Here is a 19,890-nt window from a genome sequence, read left to right on the forward strand (position 1 = left end):
ACAGACTGTTACAGGAGGATGTTAGAAGGAATCAAGGAGAGAAAATGTAGATCAGGAGGTATGGAATCTGGCTTTCCAAGCATTACTGTACTAAAATTTCCAAAAGTCCTGAGCAGCATAGCTAGTGGCTAGATATCCTAGGAATTGGAAGTCAGCAATGTAGGAAGGTCAAACGATGGTTTTATTGCAGAGTTGAAAGAGATTGCAAAATTATCTAGTGCATTCTCCACAAAGTGTAGGATTTGCTAAAGCATTTTGGACAGATGGCTAACCTGTGTCTGTTTGAAGCCTTCCAGGGAAGGAGAACAGATCATTCATAAGGCAACTTATTCCACTGGTTGATAGCTCTTACCATCAGGAAAGTCCTCCTAATATCTAACCTGTATCTAGTTCCCTGTGGTTTCAACCTAGTCTTTCCAGTCCTGCTCTCTGGGCTGACGTAGAACAGAACACTCTCCTCTGTAGATGCTTAGATACATGAAGACTGCTATTGTATCTCCCCTCAGTCTTGTCTTCTGCAGGCTAATCATACACTGTTCCTTTAACTGTTCCTCACAGGACTTGCCTTCCAGAACCCTCACCATCCTGGCATCCCGCTTCTGAAATAGCTACAGTTGTCAGTGTGGTTTTTAGACTGCAGTGCCCAGAACTGGACAGTGTTGCACATGCAAATTGACTAAGACAGACAAAAAGGGTACAATTACTTCCTGTGACCTGGGCTCTATGCTCCTGTTAATGTATCTCAGAATAGGCTCTCTTTTTAGCAGCAACTTCACACTGTTGGATCATATTTAATCTGTGATCAACTAACTACAAAACTCCAGTCCTTTTCACATATATACTGCCAAGCCAGCTTCCCACATCCTGTACCTGTGTCTTTCATTTTTTTGATAATTTGATGACCATTCCCTCAATCCTTTCATGCAAGTCATTCATAAAAATGTTGAACAGCATGTAACTCAGGACACAGCTGTGGCATTCCACTTGATACTACTTTCCAATCTGATGTGCATCCATTTATGAGTACTCTATGGGTGCAGTCACTCAACCAATTATAACTCATCTAACCATTGTATCACACAGCTTGTATTTTGCAATTATATTAATGAGGATATCATGAGAAATGTTACTGAATGATTTACTGAGATCAAGGTACATTACGTCTATGGTCTTTCCAGAATCTATTAAGCTAGCAAGTCCATCAGAAAACTTGAGGAGGATAGTCTGGCATTATTTATGACAAACCAATGCTGGCTTTTGTTAATTGTTGCATTCCTACCAAACTGTTCACAAACATGCTGTTTAATTATCTGCCCAAGAATCTTGCCCAAAATTGATGGCAAGGTGACAGATCTGTAATTTCCTGGATCCCCTTTCTTTTCTTTTCTGAGGATTGGGACATGTGCTCTCCTCCAATCTTCTGGGACTCACCAGTCCTCCAGGAGTTCTTGAAGGTTATACTTAGTGGTTCTGTAATCACCTTTACTAATTCCTTCAGTACCTTAGGATGAAATTCAACTGGCCCAAGAGACATGAATTAATTTATATTAGCTACACATTTGTTTGTACTCTCCTGGTCTACTGTTTCCCTTTTGAGAGAATTCAGACATTAAATACAAGTTAAGACATTCTGCCTTCTAGCTATCAACCACTATCAATTCATCCCTTTTACTTCACAACAGACCCACAGCTACTTTATCTTTTTGTTTCTGATAAACCTGAACAGGCCTTTTGTTGTTTTGGTACAAGTCTAAGCTCATTCTGCACTTTTGCCCTTCTGGCACAAGCCCTACAGTTTCTGGCAACTGATTTGTATATTTCTTTGGTTATATACCCCTCCTTCCATTTCCTACATATGCCCCTTTTTCTTTTCAGCATTTTAGAAAACTCTGTATGTATCCACAGTGGTCTCACTAGACATCTCCCCTTTTTCCTTCTAGAAGGAATAATTTGCACCTTTGGGATCTCATTTTCCAGATTTCCACTCTTTCCCAGATGCTTTCCTCCTCCCTTTGATGCCATAACCTTAAGGATAACATGATTCATTTTGAGTAACACTATTTGATGTGAAAAAGTGCAAACATACACTAGGAAGCATATCCATTGGCATTATTGCACAGATTATCTGTTGTACCCACACTTCCTCTGGCTTCCGTATCCAATGTCATTGCCCACTTATACATGCTACCCAATGAGCAGAAAGAATGAGACAATCTCAGTAAGGCAAGGTCTTTGGCACAACTGGTAATGTAACCCTACATAAATCTTGGAGGTTACTTCTTCAGAAATTGCATGATTGCTATTGTTTTAACCCATCCCTACCCTACAGCTAAACATGTAGAAACCCACACGTAAGTATACCAAACATAACAACAAGGATAACATGAAGCATTGAATTGTCAGTAGTTTATTGCAATGTGTGCAAAAAGAACCCCTCTTCTTTCAGGAACAGATATAAGCAGACAACTTTGTAATACCTCATCCAACAGATCCAGGTGGCCCAGTTAGCTGATGCAGATGAAATACAGGGGCAGCTCCTAAGGAGATGGGAAACAAATGTGGCATTGGTATGTGAGTGACTGAGCACAAGCAGAGAATGAAGTAGTAAGCATTACTTGCGTCTTAAAGTAATATAAAACTAATACCTCTTGCCCTGCAAGGCAAACAATGATAAGCAGGGAAGATTCTCCTTCCAAGATGAGACCAGACATCAGTGTAATATCTGTGTTTACTGAAGATTACTGAATTTACAGGTAGTCCTTGCTTAGCAACCACAAGTGGGACCAGCAACTCAGTCACTAATCACTGCTGTCGCTAAGCAGAAAATCACAACAATGGGCTTACGACCTTGCTTCCCCTTTGGTTGTTAAGCAAAGTGCCATGGTTGCTAAGCAAAAAATCATGTGACCGTGACTTATGATTTTACTTTCACCTTCTCTATTAACTCCGCTTGTCGCAAGCTGCTTGCAAAGCACTTGAATGGCAATCACATAACCATGGAATACTGCAATGGTCATAAATGTGAGGATTGGTTTCAAAGTTATTTTTTTTAGCCCTGTTGTTGGAGATGTTAACAAACCTGCATGCCTCATTAGCATATAGATGAGCTGATCCCATGATGCAATTCTCTATGTGCAAGGAAGCTGTTGCCACTCCCACTTCCTCTCTCTCTCTTCCTCCTTCTTCCACTGACCAAGGAGGCAGCAAGCATGCTGCTCTCTCTCCCTCCATTATGCCCACATGCTTGGGCCTTGAAGGATTTTTCCCATTTTCTGCACTTAGCAGCTATGAGGCCTAAGAGTTCATTAAGTTTAGGGAACAGAAGAAACAAAGGATCTTCATTTTTCCACTGAAGGTGGATGTAACTGAACCAAGAATAAAATCAGTAAGGCTCTTTTTACTTTTAAACCTACTTTGTCTAAGCATGTGATTCTTTATGCTTGGAAGGGCTGAGTGTAAGATCAATAACCTGATCAATAATCAATAAGTTTCTCTAATGTGCTCATTAAAGCTATTTAAGGTAATATTCTTTTTCTGTGCACAGCTTCTCCGCTGTGTTAAACTCTGCTCCATCCAGTGGTCCTAGCTGTCCACTAATGGCTTCAACTGTGACTAGTAACAGTTGTAACGGTTGCTGCAAAAGGCAGTTGGTAAACAGGGACTACCTGTGTTTTTAAACAGCTTTAAAACAACCCATCCTGTGGCAAAGCTAGATGCTGCATGTCACATAGAATGGCAACCAGGAGAATCAATGGCACTCATCCCATTCCATACATACCCCCTCCCATTGCTGTACCTACATCAGGTCTGAAGGCTTTGCACAATTCTTGCAAAGTGGCAGAAAACAGCACTGTTCTGTCAAAGATCATAAGCAAGTAGAACAAAGGCCTACTGAAACTAGAGGGGAAGCATTTAAATTTGCATAGATTTAAAAGATGCCAAACTTCAGCAAAAAGAGAAATTCCAGTGGGAAAGCCCTTTTGATTTGGAATTTGCTACTGATGACCAGCTGCCTTTATGTACAGCTTGGGGACATATTGGAGGCATCTGGTTGGGCACATCCTGAAAATCCACAATCACAGAATCAGACTTAAGAGAGGCTATTTTAGGCTATCGACTCTAACTCCTTGTTCAGCACATCCCAGATGGCTGTCCAGCTTCAGTTTGAACCCGTCCAATGAAGAGGAGTCTGCTGTCTCGCTGGATAATTAGTTCCACTGCTGAAATGTTCTTTTCTGCTAGGATGCTGGCCCTGAAAGCCTACAGTTTTATTCAGTAGGAATTACCCACCTTATTTAACCAATTCAACAAATAGTTCACCTGCCTGGCCTATTCTTTGGTGTGGCTTTGGTTTTTCCTATGCTTTGCGCAGCCACCGGGCCAGATCTGCCGTGCAGCGCTTAGCTCTCTCTCAACCTCCCACCCTTCCTTTCTTTCCGATACGGACTCACTGAGGAAACAGCCTGTAGCCCGCAGAAGTTCGTCTCGCAGCTTTTTTTTCTTCAGGCTGCAGCAAATCTCTCCCGGCGGCCCCGGCGGAACTGAAATGAGCCACCTTCTTCGGGCAGAGAGAGGGCAGCGTTTGACGCCAAAGCTACCCACGCTTCTACTGAAAGAGGGACAGTCTCACGGAACGCAGTGGACAACGGGAAAAATAAGAAGGACAAGGCGCTCCAAGCCAGAACGCAACAACAAGGTCTCAACCATTCTGCCGCTCTATTTACTTTGCCGGTCTGACGTCATTTTAGCAGTAACATCTCCAATGCACGTCACTTCCGTACGAGCAGCTGAGCGGCGGCGGCGGCGGGGAAGATGGCGGCTTTGGGAGAACCTGTGCGGCTGGAGAGAGGTGAGAAGAGGGGAACCGCGATGAATGGTTGTTGGAGTGGCCGGACGGGTGGGAATTTGGAGAGCCGTTACTGACTAAAGGCGGTGTGTGTCAGAAAGAGTGGGATGGGCGCTGAGCTACCTCGTGCTTGGCAGGCACTAAAGATCCTGAGATTGGCTGTATGAACGAAGAGGGGTGGCTTTCCAGATGCTGTTAGGAACTACAGCTCCTATCAGCTCTCACTCGCGCAGATGGGAATTGTGCTCCACCAACATCTGGAGGGTCGTGGGGTCGCCATCCTCGATGAACGCTTGTGTTGTGAAAGAGGAACTTCTCCTCTCAGAATATCCGCCAAAGATTAGCATAGGGGAGCAGCCCTCCCTTATCGAAGGCCGTTTGGTATAACACGATTAACTTGGCTATTGCATTAACTCCTTTGGGGTGTTTGTATAATCTATTGAACTAGCAACTTGAACTAAAGGAGATGGGTTTTCACACAACTTCGCAAGCCACAAAAAAACCAGCCAGTACATCATGTTTGGCTTGATATGGCTAAGCACCTGGCCAGCCTTGTTTCAGTTCAGAAGCTAAGTAGAGTTGGGTTTGGTCTGGTCCATTAATCGAAGGGAAACCTCCAGGAAGTACCAGGGTTGTAGGCTAGGCTGAAAAGTAAACAATATTCTAGTGTTGCCAATAAACTGAATTTAATCTATATAAAATGGAAGCTCCTTTGGTAGGTGGTCTGTCAGCTAGATGAGTATATTCATTATGTTCCACAAACCCAACAGTAAGGTGAAGCAGTTAGAAAATGTGGTTTCGAGGAGCTTTTTGATCCATTCATGGGAAGCACAATTAACTCTTTAGCCAAGAAAAAAAAATGTTGATATGGAAGCTACTCATCATCTGGCTAACCAAATTCATATCTGCATATGTTTGTATGGTCACATGAAAATTCTGTCAGATTAGATCTTATTTCCTTCTATATTTTAAACATATACCTTAGAACGAACAAGATGCAGATGTATTTTTAATCCCAAATTTTATTTATTTATTTATTTATAAATTTATTCACCGCCCATCTCCCCCTCGTGGGGGAAATTATTGTAGTCAGAACCACCAGATATAAAATTTAAAAGAATGCATCTTGCTAATTTCTAAACATTTATCTGGTGCACAAGATAAAATTATTAATTTTTTTTAAAAAATTATATTGTCTTTGAAGGAAGAAAAGAGAGTTAGAAACCAAGGGATAATACTCTCTGATAAAAATAAAATATCTCCAGTCATTCCTGAAGTAACTATATGTGTATGTATCTAAGATGCAGTTGAACTAGAACATTTAATTTTACTTCAGTTAACATCTTATTTATTTATCAAATGTATTTGGCTCCCCAATGAAATTCTGGGTGGGGTGAATGATATAAAACACCCAATTTATTAAAAGAAAAAGAAAAAAATCCAGATCAAGGCCCCTGTAAAAAAGTTGGTTCCCATTTACTACATACACTGAAATGCAAGAGCTCCAATGAATTAAGATCCTGGCCCCAATGCCTGGGGCATTGTAAGATTTTGTTGTGCATCTTTCCATTCAGTAAAAGCAAACATTAAGTGTTTGCCAAGTAAGGATTAAAGAACAATATTAGATTATTTTCTTTTCAGGTTTGTTTAGAAAAGCCTTGAATTAGGAAGCTTGTCCAAATTCACAATTTAGATAGCATATCCTAATGCAACGTAATTTCTCCATTGTTGGTACACTTCTGACTTTAAGGAACTAAAAATAAATGGTCTTCCACCCTCTTTTATCCTCATGGCAATCCTGTAAAAGTCAGATGTGCACAAGTAATTGGATCAAAGTCATATTCTAAGCTTCATGGCTGAATGGGGCTTTTAGATCCAAGATGTTTCAAAATACTATAAATAAATGATGAAGAAGCTTCTTCTTAAATTGAAACTTACATGAAGGTCTTACCCTTTTCTGTCTTGTCTCTTCTGCAAGCTTTATGATTACAACATCTATTTTCCTAGAGGATTAGGACTTTCAAATTCAGAATGAAGCAAAATATTTTAACATTGGACATATTGAAGGATATTTTTGAACAATGGACCCAGAAGTTAATTTTAAGTGTCTGCGTCTATAGATAGAACCAAGTTTAAAAGATGTTATGGAAGAGAAACAAGTATTACCTGACAAGATTGAGACTGATTTGAAAGTGGATTTAAAAATGACAGGCTACAAAAATGACATGGAAAAAAATGTTACACTGGACATACAAAAGAAACTGGCTGATGTCTTAATAATTAAAAGGGATATACAAATAACAAACCAAGAGATAATTTTCCTGTATTGGATTGACAAAAGTGGCTTGTTAAAGTTTTGAAGAATTTTGTGAGAAGGGACAAAGAAAAAATGAAAAGAAATCAAGTTCTAGGACATTATTTGAAGGGACTAGAGATCAAGATTATTAGAAGTAAAAGGAAGGAATATAAAGTCAGTTTATTTGATCAAGGTTAAAATAAATATGTTATCTCTGGTAACCCTTAATGGACTTTTGCTGATATCAGGACTGAAATGATGAGACTTTAAGGGTTTGTTTATAGATAAGAGATGGGATATGGGAGGAAGAGATCATTTGTTGTATTTTAAGAGAAGGTGGTAAGTTACTAAAATGGTTTATACTTGCTGTGATAAAGCTTTTCCCCTTAAGCTTTAAAATATCCTATTGGCAGTTCCATTAAAAAAAAGAAGTATGAAGGACTTCCAGTTACTCAATATTCTGACACAATTCTTTTTAGAATGTTAAATAATAGAAAAATGTAGCAGCTTATATTAATAGATTCAAAATGTAAACGAAGGCAATGTTTGGAAAACAATTGAAGTGAATACTTAGCATACCCTAATGATTTTCAGTAGAAACTAGAATTACAATTATCCTGCATAATCTACTGCACTATTTCTAATTCTTGCTTTTCATAGGAATAATATCTCAAACTCCTAAGAAATTCCTTATGTGTTACAGAGAATAGTTCTTAATGAACAAGCAAATGTCTGGTTGAGTTCTTGAGCATGTTAACAATGGCAAAAGGTGGGATTTAGTCATTTGATTTCTGACTTCCTTATTACTTACAAATGAAATCAGATAGCATCAGTCTTTCTGCTTGATGGATATGCAGCTTTAATTCTGCAATATGCAGGAGACATTTGGTGTGACTAACAGGTATATAAAGGGAACTAATTAATTTGTTGAAGCACACACCAAGGTAATGGTAGAAAGGTGCTGTTTAGCCTTTATATCATTTATGTAAAATTTCAAATCCAAGGAATATCTATCTTAAACATATATACTTCCCAATATAATATAATCACAATCTGTCACTAGAGATTGAATATCTAAATAAAAACTTGCAAATTCCCTTAACTTTTGCTTAATGCAAAATTCAAAGAAATCTAAATGACAATTGTTTTTGGTGTTATATGTAGCTATTCTCAGAAGTTGAAGGTTTTTAAGTGTGCCAGTTTTTAAGTCATGACTGTAATAGAAAAGCATTTGCCAGTGGTTGATACTCTTGGTAACCCTGATTATATCTTACCAAATGTTTATCAGTAGCTGTCGTAGTGCATTTGGAGAACTAGAACTGTCACTTTTTTTGAGATTGTAGTAGTCATATAGGGGCTTTTTGTAATTATATTTATTCTGGACAGTATTTTATCATTTGCTTTTTAGTCACTCAAGGCAAATTAAACAATATTCACAAGAATATGATGCTTGGACTCGGCTGTTGGGCCTGCACTTTGTCATGTGAAGCCTCTATGTTTTGATTTCTAATCTTCAAAGACTGCTGTGGAAAATACTTTTTTTTTTTTTGCTCAGTTGTTTTGATGGTTAAGAAAGTTAATGATTTCCATACCCAGTAATTAAACTTGTGGCAGTTGCTTGCAAAACATTTTATGCCAGAAAGCATAGAGCCCTATTGTATTAAAATCCTTTTGCCACTTCAGTTTTTGCTAAAGACCTATTCTGAGATCTAGAGACAAGAGGCACGATAAACCCTATCATATGCTATAGTAATTCTTTAAGGTATTAACTGAAACATGAACTGAGTAGCATGTATTTATGGCAGCTATCATTCTGTTTAGGATCATGAACTAAAATTGTGAATTATCTTCTACTGAAGAAAGGGAAGAAGTATTAAATGCATTAGCTCAGTATGTTTTTGAGCAAGTACCTTTAGAAGATGCTTAATAAAGTTAAAAAATGGAATTAGAAAATGGTGGAAAGACTAATTGTCAAATGTTGCTGAACTCTCTGTTTCCTTAGCCCATAAAATTTTTAGTGGCCAAGGTTACTCTGTTTTAAATAAAGTAATTGATCACAAGGGGCCTTTTGGGATTTGCAAAGAAGGTTTAGCAACCAAGGCAGGATATCACTTTCCCATCCCTGCTCTAAAACAATGCCTGTCATAATGAATAGAATCAAGGATTTAGTTGGTGTTTAACAATAAAGAAATTCTGTCAGATAAATATATTTTACCATCAGTACTCTTTTTTTTAATTCCGTTAATTATGCTTCAGCAAATATTACAGTTGTTACTGTCTTTACCAGTTGCTTCTGATTCTGAGATCACTCTACCCTTCGAATCATCTTAACTTAACACTTGTAGAAAATTCCTTTTTCCTCTCCCCATGCTTCAGTAAGATATCATTGTATCTGGGTTTTGTTTTTTCAGAGATCACTCAAACTTTTTAACCCATGGGATGTTTACTTTAGAACAGATTCCCTTTCCAATTTCTCTTCCTTAGGAAGACATTTTGTACAGGTTTGTCTGCCACAGCATTCTGTGCATTATTTGGGATTTTCTCTGAGGCATGCACAACTCATATGGAATATATACCACCAAGATGCATTATATAAATATGTGACTATTGAGCATAGCTAGAACAAAATTTATATTTGGGATGGAGTGGTGTTTTCTCCTTCATGGCCCTACAGAGGAAAAAATAGTAGAAGAAATAAAGTTTGAGCAGTTGAAAGATCAGCAGTGAAGAATTTCCAATAGATTAACTCATCCTTTTACTATTTTGAAAATGGATTGGATTTATGAAGTGCAAAAATGCCACAGCTGTTTAAAAGTTTAGATTCATTCAAACAAGCAGAAACATTTTACATAAAGATGGGGTATCATCTTCAACCAATTAGGGGAATACTATTCACTTTTACATTTTTGAATGCAATCCTAGGCTACTTTGAGTTCTCAAATCAAATAGAAAATTAGGATATAAATCTAATAATGAAAGACAATGTTTGGAAACTATTATTGCATTATGGACCTTAACTCAAAGAAATATGCATTGGATTATTATGATTGTTTAAATTTATTATGAATGCTCAACTCCAATGGACTCTGGGCAGTGTACAAAACCAAAAATATATACAGTATATCCATAAAACATATAAAACCTGTTAACTTTCTACTGCTTTTTCAAAACTTACTCATGAAAATAATGAACAGAATAATATGGCAAGGAGATCCACTATGAGATATTATAGAAATTGTGAAAGGTGATAGATATATTCACATCATGGGGAGAAAAATCATTCTGAAAAATAATTGACTGTGCCTTGTTTAAAACTCATTGATTTGAAATGGGAAACACAGAAGCTGCTTTGTAAAGGGAAGATCTGAATGTAATTGCAGTTGTGTGTTGTTGAAAATCATACTGTTGGCTTCCATGTCAAATTAATAAAGTTACTTGTGTAAAATTCAGTAGCTCACATTGTTTTTTCATATCTTCCTCCAGACATCTGTCGAGCTATTGAGTTGCTGGAAAAGTTGCAGAGGAGTGGTGAGGTGCCCCCTCAAAAATTGCAGGCTTTACAAAGGGTCCTTCAAAGTGAATTTTGTCATGCAGTAAGGGAGGTAAGTTTTGTTTTTGGAATGCATATAACAGATAACAAAATACATGTTCCCTGGTTAAAATGTAATGAGCAAATGTATAGCTGTTAGAAACAAAGAGCTACAAACACTTAATGTCAGGATTCAGTTGGATAGTTAAAATAGTATAAATTCAGTCTGAAGATATTCTTAATGATAATGATCCCTGCTTAGTGAAAATGTATGTAAATAATTTCATTTTCTAAAGGTATATGAGCATGTATATGAGACTGTGGACATCAGTAGTAGCCCAGAAGTGAGAGCTAATGCTACAGCAAAGGTAAGAGACCTACTAATTGTGCCAACAAATGAAAAAAAAGTACTTAAGTACTGGACCCTTTGTAGCCCTAATTAAGCTATTAAACTGTGAAAATATCCCAGTGAATAATGGTTTCAGGATAAGAGTGCTGCTACTGTTGAACTGTGCTTTTTAAATTCTCCCCAAATAGCCTCCTGTTACTTTTGTTTTTATGTTAATGAACTGAAGTAGTTAATATTTACTAATCTTCTTATACAGAGGTGCTACATATTTGATACCTTCCAATTCATATACATGTCTGCTGGACTGGTACTTTTTGTGTCTATCACACAGACATATATAGTAAGGGAGCTGTCAGTACAGATGGTCCTCAGTTAGCAACCACAAATGGGACCTGCAACTCTGTCGCTAAGCGAAGCGGTCACTAAGTGGCAAATCAAGTGACTGAAACTGTGCTTTCTGGTTCAAAACCAACAAGACTATCAGTTTCACACCTTTGGCTTTTGTTTGCCTCCTAACCACACCTTCACCCTTTGGAATGTTCACCTGGTACTGGGATAATTAACAAGGGAATTAATGTTTGTATTTACATTCATTGGAAAGGAAGGGATTACATGAGAGTAAGCAGCCACACAGTGGGGAGCACACATTGAAAACAATGTGCTGGCACCGGCAGCCGCATGCATGCTACACAAACAGCCCGGTGTATTCCTCATTGTGTGTCTGCTTACTCACTTGTAATCCCTTCCTCTTCAATCTCCATGATCTGCGAGGTGGGAAGAAAAAAATAAGTGATTTGTGTAGGCAATCTCTCCTATGCTGTTTCTCTCCCCCACCCCAGCGGAGAGTGGAGAGGAAGGGATTATAAGAGAGTAAGCAGGCACACAATGAGGAATACAAAGGGGGTTTTGTGCAGCATGCTTACGTCTGCCAGCCCCAGCACATTGCTTTCGATGTGTATTCCCCATTGTGTGCCTGCTTACTCTCTTGTAACCCCTTCCTCTCCAATCTCTCTGCAAAGGGGGAAAAAAAGAAAAACAGGTCAGGCACAGGACATCGTATACTGACTGTAATGGCAATCGTGACTGAGGGATGCTGTGAAGGTCATAAATGTGGGCATTTTCAGCACCATTGTAACTTCAAACAGTCACTGAATGAGGCAGTTGGTAACCAAGGACTATCTGTACCAGGAATTTGGTCTCTCTATCCTGAAGTACAGAGTAGAATGAAAGATGCTGTCTGCCTTTGGCACATTTGTTTTGCGATCCTACTTATGCCTGCTTCTTATTAAATACCTTATATTTTGTTCCAGAGTAAGTTAAAAATATATCATATTGTATTTGCTATAGAGAACATGCATGTATAATAAACAGTAGCTTTTCACTTAAAAATAATGCTCTTACTTGAGCACACACATACATTTTGATCAATTTCAGTTTCAAGATGCATTGAAATTCTTGATGCTAGAACTGTAGGGTAAACTGGAGCTTTCTGGATTTTATAGGCTACTGTTGCTGCTTTTGCTGCCAGTGAAGGTCATTCACATCCCAGAGTCGTCGAACTTCCAAAAACAGAAGAAGGGCTTGGATTCAACATCATGGGTGGCAAGGAGCAAAATTCTCCAATCTATATATCCCGAATTATCCCAGGTGGTATTGCTGATAGACACGGGGGATTGAAGCGTGGAGACCAACTTCTTTCTGTAAACGGAGTGGTAGGGATGGAATTCAATTTCCACTTGTAGTAGCTAAGTGTGACCGCTTGAGGGCATTAAGAGGATATGAATTATTTGGTGGTGGTTGTATTGTGCAGTTTAAATGTGCAGGGGGAAATATAACAGAGTGTATTTCAGAATTTTTATAATTTCATTAGTTCAACACTGACATTTCATGAGGTAACATTCAAACTTAAAAATAAGCAACAGGTACATAGTTTAAAAAATAACCGTGGCTTTGTTAGAATAAGATTAGCAAGACTATTATTACACTTGAAATGAAAGAGCTGAAATGCTTGGCTTTCCTAAGATATTTATATCAGTTTTTACCATTGGGATCCAGTATTTTCTTTTAATCTAATTTACCTCACAGAACTATTTTGTAGATCAAATGGATTTGAGTTAGGCATGCTTTAAAAGTTCAGTCTTACAAATTTGATTGTCATCTAGATTTAGGTACAAGCTAAACCAATGTGCTGGTTGCAGGTTAGTTATCCATATGCTTCCATACTTCCCTATTTATTTATTTATCAAATTTTATCACCACCCATCTCCCCCACAAAAGGAGGGACTCTGGGCGGTTTATAACTAATTCATATACTGATTTATATACTGATTCTTATTCAATTCATATATTGATGCCATATATGAAAATGCATGTTGGAATATTATTTCGAGATAACATATATGCACCAATATTTAAATGCTGTGCTTAAATGCAAGCCTTTACACTTCCCTGTTTTTTTTAAAAAAAGATTAATGTGGAAATAGAATGGATTTACATAAACAGCAAAAAGCAACATAAATCAGGAAAAAAAACCCTGATTTCCCTATCCCTAGTTAAAAGATTTTGACTGCTCTCTGCACAGTTAAATCAGAATACTGAGCTGAAATAATACTGCATTATTGATATTGATATCTATATTTCAACTTGATCCATTTTAGCTAATCAAACCAGGCCTTCATACTGATATGCAACTAATTAGAAGTTTTTTCCAGACTCTTACCATCCCTTCTGCCTTTTCTGTTCTGGTCCCCTCTGTAATTTGTCTTTAACAGACAAGCTGCTTGTATACTGATGAAGGGAGGAAATTATGAAATATTGTGGGGAAGTAGATTAACCATCTTTAGGACTGTAAAGAATCTCCTTGCATTTAATTAGTTTTTACTGTACACAGCGCATGAAAAAGTTCAGGCACCACTGGTCAGATTGTAAGTTTCAATGAATCCCTAAGCGAACAAAAGTTGACAAAACGTCAGCATGGTACAGAGACCAGCATGACATGACTGTAGATGTGAATGCATACAGAACAATTTATGCATGAGTGTTTACAGATTCAAAATAAGAAATATGTGGCAGGTGCAGAACTCTGGACACCCTTTCAGTCAATACTTTGTAACCTCTCCTTTTGCAGAAATACTTCTCTTCCTGAAATATCCAAAGCTTCAATTTCTTCACTGACTGGAGACATGCTACTAGAATATGTCTATTTATTTAATAATTTTTTATGGCTACCCATCTCATATACATGAGTCTTTAAAACAAAAACAGAATAAAAATGCAACAAATAATTAAAAACGTAAATAACATAACACTTCATAAAATAGCAGCTGAGAATAATCACAATGCCTCACAGTCAATTTAACCAAAAAGTGGGCTCACTCATACTATCAGGACCTTAGGCTTGATGGCAAAGCCAAGTTTTTAATCCCTGGTGAAAAACCGGCAGGTTTGGGTTGTTATGTAGTTAAATCCATTCTTCCTTCTACCTGCACAATATTTTCTATGTCACTGGCTGCCACACAGCCCCGAAGCAGAATAAAACTCCTGGATTTGAGGATTGGCAAGAGTGATCTGTATTTTTAGATATTCAGACAGCTTCTTAGAAGAGCATATGGTCTGGAAACAATCCCAGCCTGAAAGGTTAGAAATATATTTGCTTACCTGTGGAATTGCCTTCACCTGGTTATTACAGGCTTAATAAATCAATCACTTTTTAGGACATTATTAACTACTATTTTTTTTTTGAAAAAGGTAAGTATAACTGAAACAGCTGGAAGGGTGTTCAAACTTCTGCATCTGCTATATTACTGTTTTCTTACTTTGAATCTGTAGACAACTGCACATAAATAGTAAGCATGCATTCAAACTTAAAGAAAGCTGTTGTGCTTTATTTTATACCATGCAGAAGCTGTTTCTGCCTCTGTTACTTAGGGTTTTATTGAAATGTTCAGTTTGGTCAGGCCTAAACTTTTGCATGCAACTGTGGAAAGCTCATTTATGTTATCTATTTCATAAAGGTAAACTAAATTGAGAGACTGTCCCTCACTATATTATCTATGTTTGTACAGTAAATCCAAAACTCAGCTTTTTTCTTTATAGAAGTTTAGTTTCACATAGATACGTTTTACTTTGAATTTTTGTAAAATTTACTTTTCTGATTCCACTTGTAAATTAACACTAAGTTTTGAGTTGTTTCTTTTTCTGTGATATATCAGTAAAGAGTGAATATACTGATATTCATTGCTTGATCATTATAATTCATAACTTTCATTTTCAATTATAGTATGGGTACTTGAATAGAATTTGAAAAATGACATATTGGGAAGAAAGATAGGCACGTGCCTATCTTTTAAAGGAAATAGGAATGGTTTGCTTCTAAGGAAAGTGAAGCAATCATATGGGCTATGGTGATGGTGAAAGCATTGTGTGGCCTACTAAATAACATCAGGACTCACACTCTGAGAGACACTGTTTTAATTTGGAATGGTTTAGCACAGACAATGTATGATAAAGGAAACATAATCTTATAAACAACTGGTCCTAGAATATTAGAGTACTTGCTAAATACATACTAATGAATATGTAACATATATATGTAATTTTTTTTTTCAGAGTGTTGAAGGGGAACACCATGAAAAAGCTGTAGAATTGCTAAAAGCAGCTCAAGGAAAAGTTAAGCTGGTTGTACGCTATACACCCAAAGTCCTGGAAGAGATGGAATCACGATTTGAAAAAATGAGATCAGCAAAACGCAGGCAACAGAATTAATACTGAATTACATCCAGTATTATAGGAATGGACTGCTTATAGTAGTCCTTTTTCTGTCTCTTCTCCTCCACATCTGCTTTACAGGGTGTCACAGATTTCAGATTTGGAAAAGGGGCAGGGATTTTGCTTCTTTTTTCTTCTTCAGCTGGATGTTATCTAAGAGACTCAGTTGGATGCAACTATGTGCATATAATTTAAGGAAAAGTATGATATTTGCTCAATTCATGGAAGCATTTTAGTGAAAATATGTTCATTTTATTAATAAGGTGGTCTTTTACAAACCTTTTGAATATTCTGTTTTTCCAGAAGAAAAGTTTACATAAACATTTCTAGCTAAAGATCCTTCTTTGAAATTCAAACCTGTACTTATCAAAACAAGTTTGTAAACTGATTTTCAGCATTTGTATCCTCTGTTTTTCTAGTAATTTTTTCATTTGGCATTATTTAAAAGAGAAAATCTTTATTTTGAGTAAAAGATATAATACAAATCTTGGCACGAAAATGTGTCATCTTCATGCAAATAGTCATAATTGTATGGATAAGTACAATTTGTATTTTTGATGAACAAGTTTTTATGCATGTTCTTGGTCATAACTTTATATTGTTATTGACAACTTGGACACCTAACCTTGTTTTATGAATATTTTACAACAGGTGATCTCTTATTTAGAAGGTTAGTGTTTGACATCCTAAAATCTAGCAGTAAGCATTCCAATAATTTATACCTTTGTACTGATCTCTGAACGTTTAGAGAAATTGCAAAGCTTTGTATTTCTATTTAGGAAGGTAATATTTACATGCAGTGCAGAAAAATTAAGTTTATATTCCTAAGTTTTCTTCTCTTGTAATTCATTTATCTAAACATAGTTTACCAGTGCTATTCTTGGAGGATAAAGTAGTCTGTGCTTCTGATCATTATGATAACTATTTATTATCATCAGTGTTGGATGTAGTTTACCTCTGAATATCAGTGGCTAGGGAACATGATCAGGAAAATATACTGTCCTGACGTCCTGCTTGTGGACTTTCCACAGTTATCTAGCTGGTCAGTGTGGGAAGGAATGCTGAATTGGCTTGGTTCCATCAGGGCAGTTCTTCATTGAAAGTAATTGATGTTAGTGATCCACTTCAGGAATGATTCTGGATGATTTTCTAATGTTTTCTACAGCATAAGAGCTCAATCATTATGATTTTGGCTGCTTCCAGCATGACTTTTAAAAAGCTAAGAAATGCTGTTCCTTTTTTTAGGAAAGTGTTAATATACAAAATATAGTCCTCTCTAGGTAAAGATAACACTTAAAAGTTTTTGCAAATCTGTTGGCATGATTCTAGACTAACACTGATCTATCAGAGTTTTCTCTCTGGGCAACTTTCCTGCTTTCAAATCCTTTAGTAGAAAACTCTGCTGTCTGTTTAAAAACAAACCTGGTACCAGGTAGTCTGCAAAAAAGCTTTTAATGACTACTGAAGTAATATGGAAATGAAGAAAATGGGGGCTGGAACTAGTCTGAGCTGTCCTGTCCCTTCCTATCGTAACTATTAGTGCTCTGTTTGAAAACTGCAAGGCGCTGAAACTCTTAAGAGTTGCCTCCTGTCTTAAAGCATGCACTACCAAGCATAACAAAGTGCGTTTTGCAGCTAGACTTAACGATATGCATTGGACCCCTATGTTACCTTGTGGGAATTTCAAGTGAGTGGAAACCTTATCTGTCTTTGGCCTTTGCTAAGCTACAGTTCTCTTCATTTCTGATCACTGGCAGTCCTGAGTCTGATGGGTGTTAATCCAGCACTATCTAGAAGACATTGGGTTCCTCATCCCTATTTTATAATGTCAGTTATCAAGGAGCCTTAACATTCTCACAAAATTGACCTTTATTTTTCATGCAGTGAGTGTGGCCATTCACTTTGCTCCCTGGAGTACGAGGCCATTGGATACAACATTCATTGGATACATTGTATCCTGGCTGGTTTTCTGTTTTCTTTCTCTCCATTGCCTTTTGGCATTTTTAAAGAAATTAAGCCACCGTATTTCCTTCTGCATTAGTATTATACTAACTGTAATGTGTAATGTGAGGGAGACAATACTTCGTTCTGCCTTCCCTACAACCCCCAGGGCCGCAACTAGGAGGGGGCAAGCAGGGCATGTGCCCCAGGCGCTGTGCTTGGGAGGCCCCAAAATTAGCGTTGGGGGGACACCAAAATGGGTGCAGAATCCATGTTTGCCCCAGGTGACAGAGACCCTAGTTGCAGGCCTGACAACCCCTACCTTTAACGTTTCAATTATGAGGTAGATGTGTGGATCCTTGGGGTTCCCCCCTCCCATTTGTCATATCTCTTCAGCTTTACTCCTTGACTGAGATAAAACTGTTAATCTTCCCACCTATTATGGAACTAAAAGAAGACATTTAGTTTGCACCTTAAGAATCCTTGATATGATCTATTTAACATTTCCCTGAATGTCTGCTGTATGTTATTGCTCAAATGAGTAAATGTGCTATAACACCTGTCTTCTGAATGACTAGAACAACATGCAGTAAAATATCGAAGGTCATAGGAGTAGTCTTTTCTTTGTATGACAGCATAATCTTGTTTAATAAGGAACCATATAAAAATTAGTAGGCTGGTACAAGCAATTGTAAATGCTTCCTTGGCATTTAGCTATTGTGAGTTTGCCTGGAATAACAAAGCATAGGTTACAGAAATCCAGCAACTATATGAATTGTAGTTTTTCAGTTTGATAAAACTGAGCACTGAATTGCAGCCCGCAGCAGGAAACAATCTGTAGAACCATGTGGTTTAATTGTATATTTTTATGAAGCAATTGATATTTACTAAGACCAAGCGAAGTAGTTGGGCCAATCAGGAAATACTTTAATTTTATAAAACTAGAATTGTGTTGGAGTTTACTATATTCAAGAGAAGGATGGGATGAGATAAAGGCTATTACAAAATGTATTCATGTATTGAACATAGTGTGCTTTTATCACTCTAAATAAATAGTTTGGAGTAGCTAGGGCTACTGTAGAGTTTTATAATATAATATTATGCAAACTTACTTGGAAGTAATCATTCAGTGAACATAAGATTGTAATCTGCAAGTTAGTTCTTAATAACTCATGTTTTTTTCTTAAGTCTGACTGTGGGGTTTTGTGGGCTTGTCCTAAAAATCTGTAACATTAAATCATGATTGTAGGGAGGAATAGACAATGGCAAAAACTCATGACTTATTAACAGCAAGGAGCAAGTAAAAAGGAATAGAGGAGGGCAAGAAAAAACTAATCATATTCTTTAAAGTTAAGTAAATTGAAACTGAAAGATTCACCCCAAAATATCTCTTAGTTGCTGTAAACCATAATTATTCATAAATGGGTTCCTGTGGCAAGGTTGAATTGCCATTTTTAAAGTAGGATTAAATTTGTTGGAGAATCAAGAAATTAACATATACGGAACATAAGCAGTGACTACATCGTAATGAAGTATGTGCACATATGCAATAATTTAACCAGCAAAGATTAAACAATACTTTGTATAGTCATTATGTATTTATTGCTGTTCCACAGGTCCCCCCCCCCTTTTTTAGGAACTTGAAAATAAAGATTTGAAATTTCATTTTTTGTTATATGTATGTCCTTATTTTATTATCAGAAGTAAAAAGTATTCTTCCCAGCACACATCTGCTTTGAATATATTCAGTTATAAAATGTACAGTTGTAACTATGCTCTATCATTTTGAAACACTGGGTTTTATATTAGCTTGGGTTCAGAATCTGTGTAGTTGTAGATGTATCATTGTTCTGCAGTTTGGCTATAGATACCTGAGCAGCTTAGAAGAAAGCCACAGGTGTCAAACTACAACTGCTTTCTTCTGAGTTAATACAGCATTCCTAGACTGGTAATGGTAGGATTAGTATAGCCATTTTAATTTCATGCTTACTGCACTTCAGAGTGACAACTAAATGTTTCTCCTAGCCAATCTTTTGTGTTGTATTTCTGATGTACTATTGAAAACATGGCACAAGGTTTGAGTGGTCTTAAGTTTTTTTTAACAGCATCAGTTCAAGGGGATATACCCTTCTTCCACAAAGGATAGTCAATGGACTTGTGAA

At 37.1% G+C, this 19,890-nt stretch overlaps 1 protein-coding gene and 1 long non-coding RNA gene across 3 annotated transcripts; one reads left to right on the forward strand and one right to left on the reverse strand.

Moving 5' to 3' along the window:
* Nucleotides 1-2,391: 2,391 nt before the first annotated feature.
* LOC134487632 (uncharacterized) lies at nucleotides 2,392-4,705 on the reverse strand. The gene is made up of 2 exons (XR_010066873.1): nucleotides 4,452-4,705; nucleotides 2,392-2,537 (listed from the first exon to the last, which is right to left on the reverse strand). It is a non-coding gene; the product is annotated as an uncharacterized LOC134487632 (long non-coding RNA).
* Nucleotides 4,706-4,792: 87 nt separating this feature from the next.
* On the forward strand, nucleotides 4,793-19,393 carry LIN7C (lin-7 homolog C, crumbs cell polarity complex component). 2 transcript variants are annotated; one of them, XM_063289549.1, is made up of 6 exons: nucleotides 4,829-4,849; nucleotides 7,803-7,911; nucleotides 10,626-10,744; nucleotides 10,968-11,039; nucleotides 12,523-12,732; nucleotides 15,629-19,393. In XM_063289549.1, exons 2-6 carry the CDS (start codon nucleotides 7,893-7,895, stop codon nucleotides 15,782-15,784), a joined length of 576 nt encoding a protein of 191 aa, XP_063145619.1. In that variant the 5' UTR covers nucleotides 4,829-4,849; nucleotides 7,803-7,892; the 3' UTR covers nucleotides 15,785-19,393. The 2 variants fall into 2 exon arrangements, with proteins under 2 accessions (XP_063145618.1, XP_063145619.1); XM_063289548.1 differs by lacking the exon at nucleotides 7,803-7,911 and having other exon boundaries at nucleotides 4,793-4,849.
* The last annotated feature ends 497 nt before the right edge of the window (nucleotides 19,394-19,890 follow it).

The sequence above is a fragment of the Candoia aspera genome, chromosome 1 (genome assembly GCF_035149785.1).
Source record: "Candoia aspera isolate rCanAsp1 chromosome 1, rCanAsp1.hap2, whole genome shotgun sequence".
Classification (NCBI taxonomy): Eukaryota; Metazoa; Chordata; class Lepidosauria; order Squamata; family Boidae; genus Candoia; species Candoia aspera.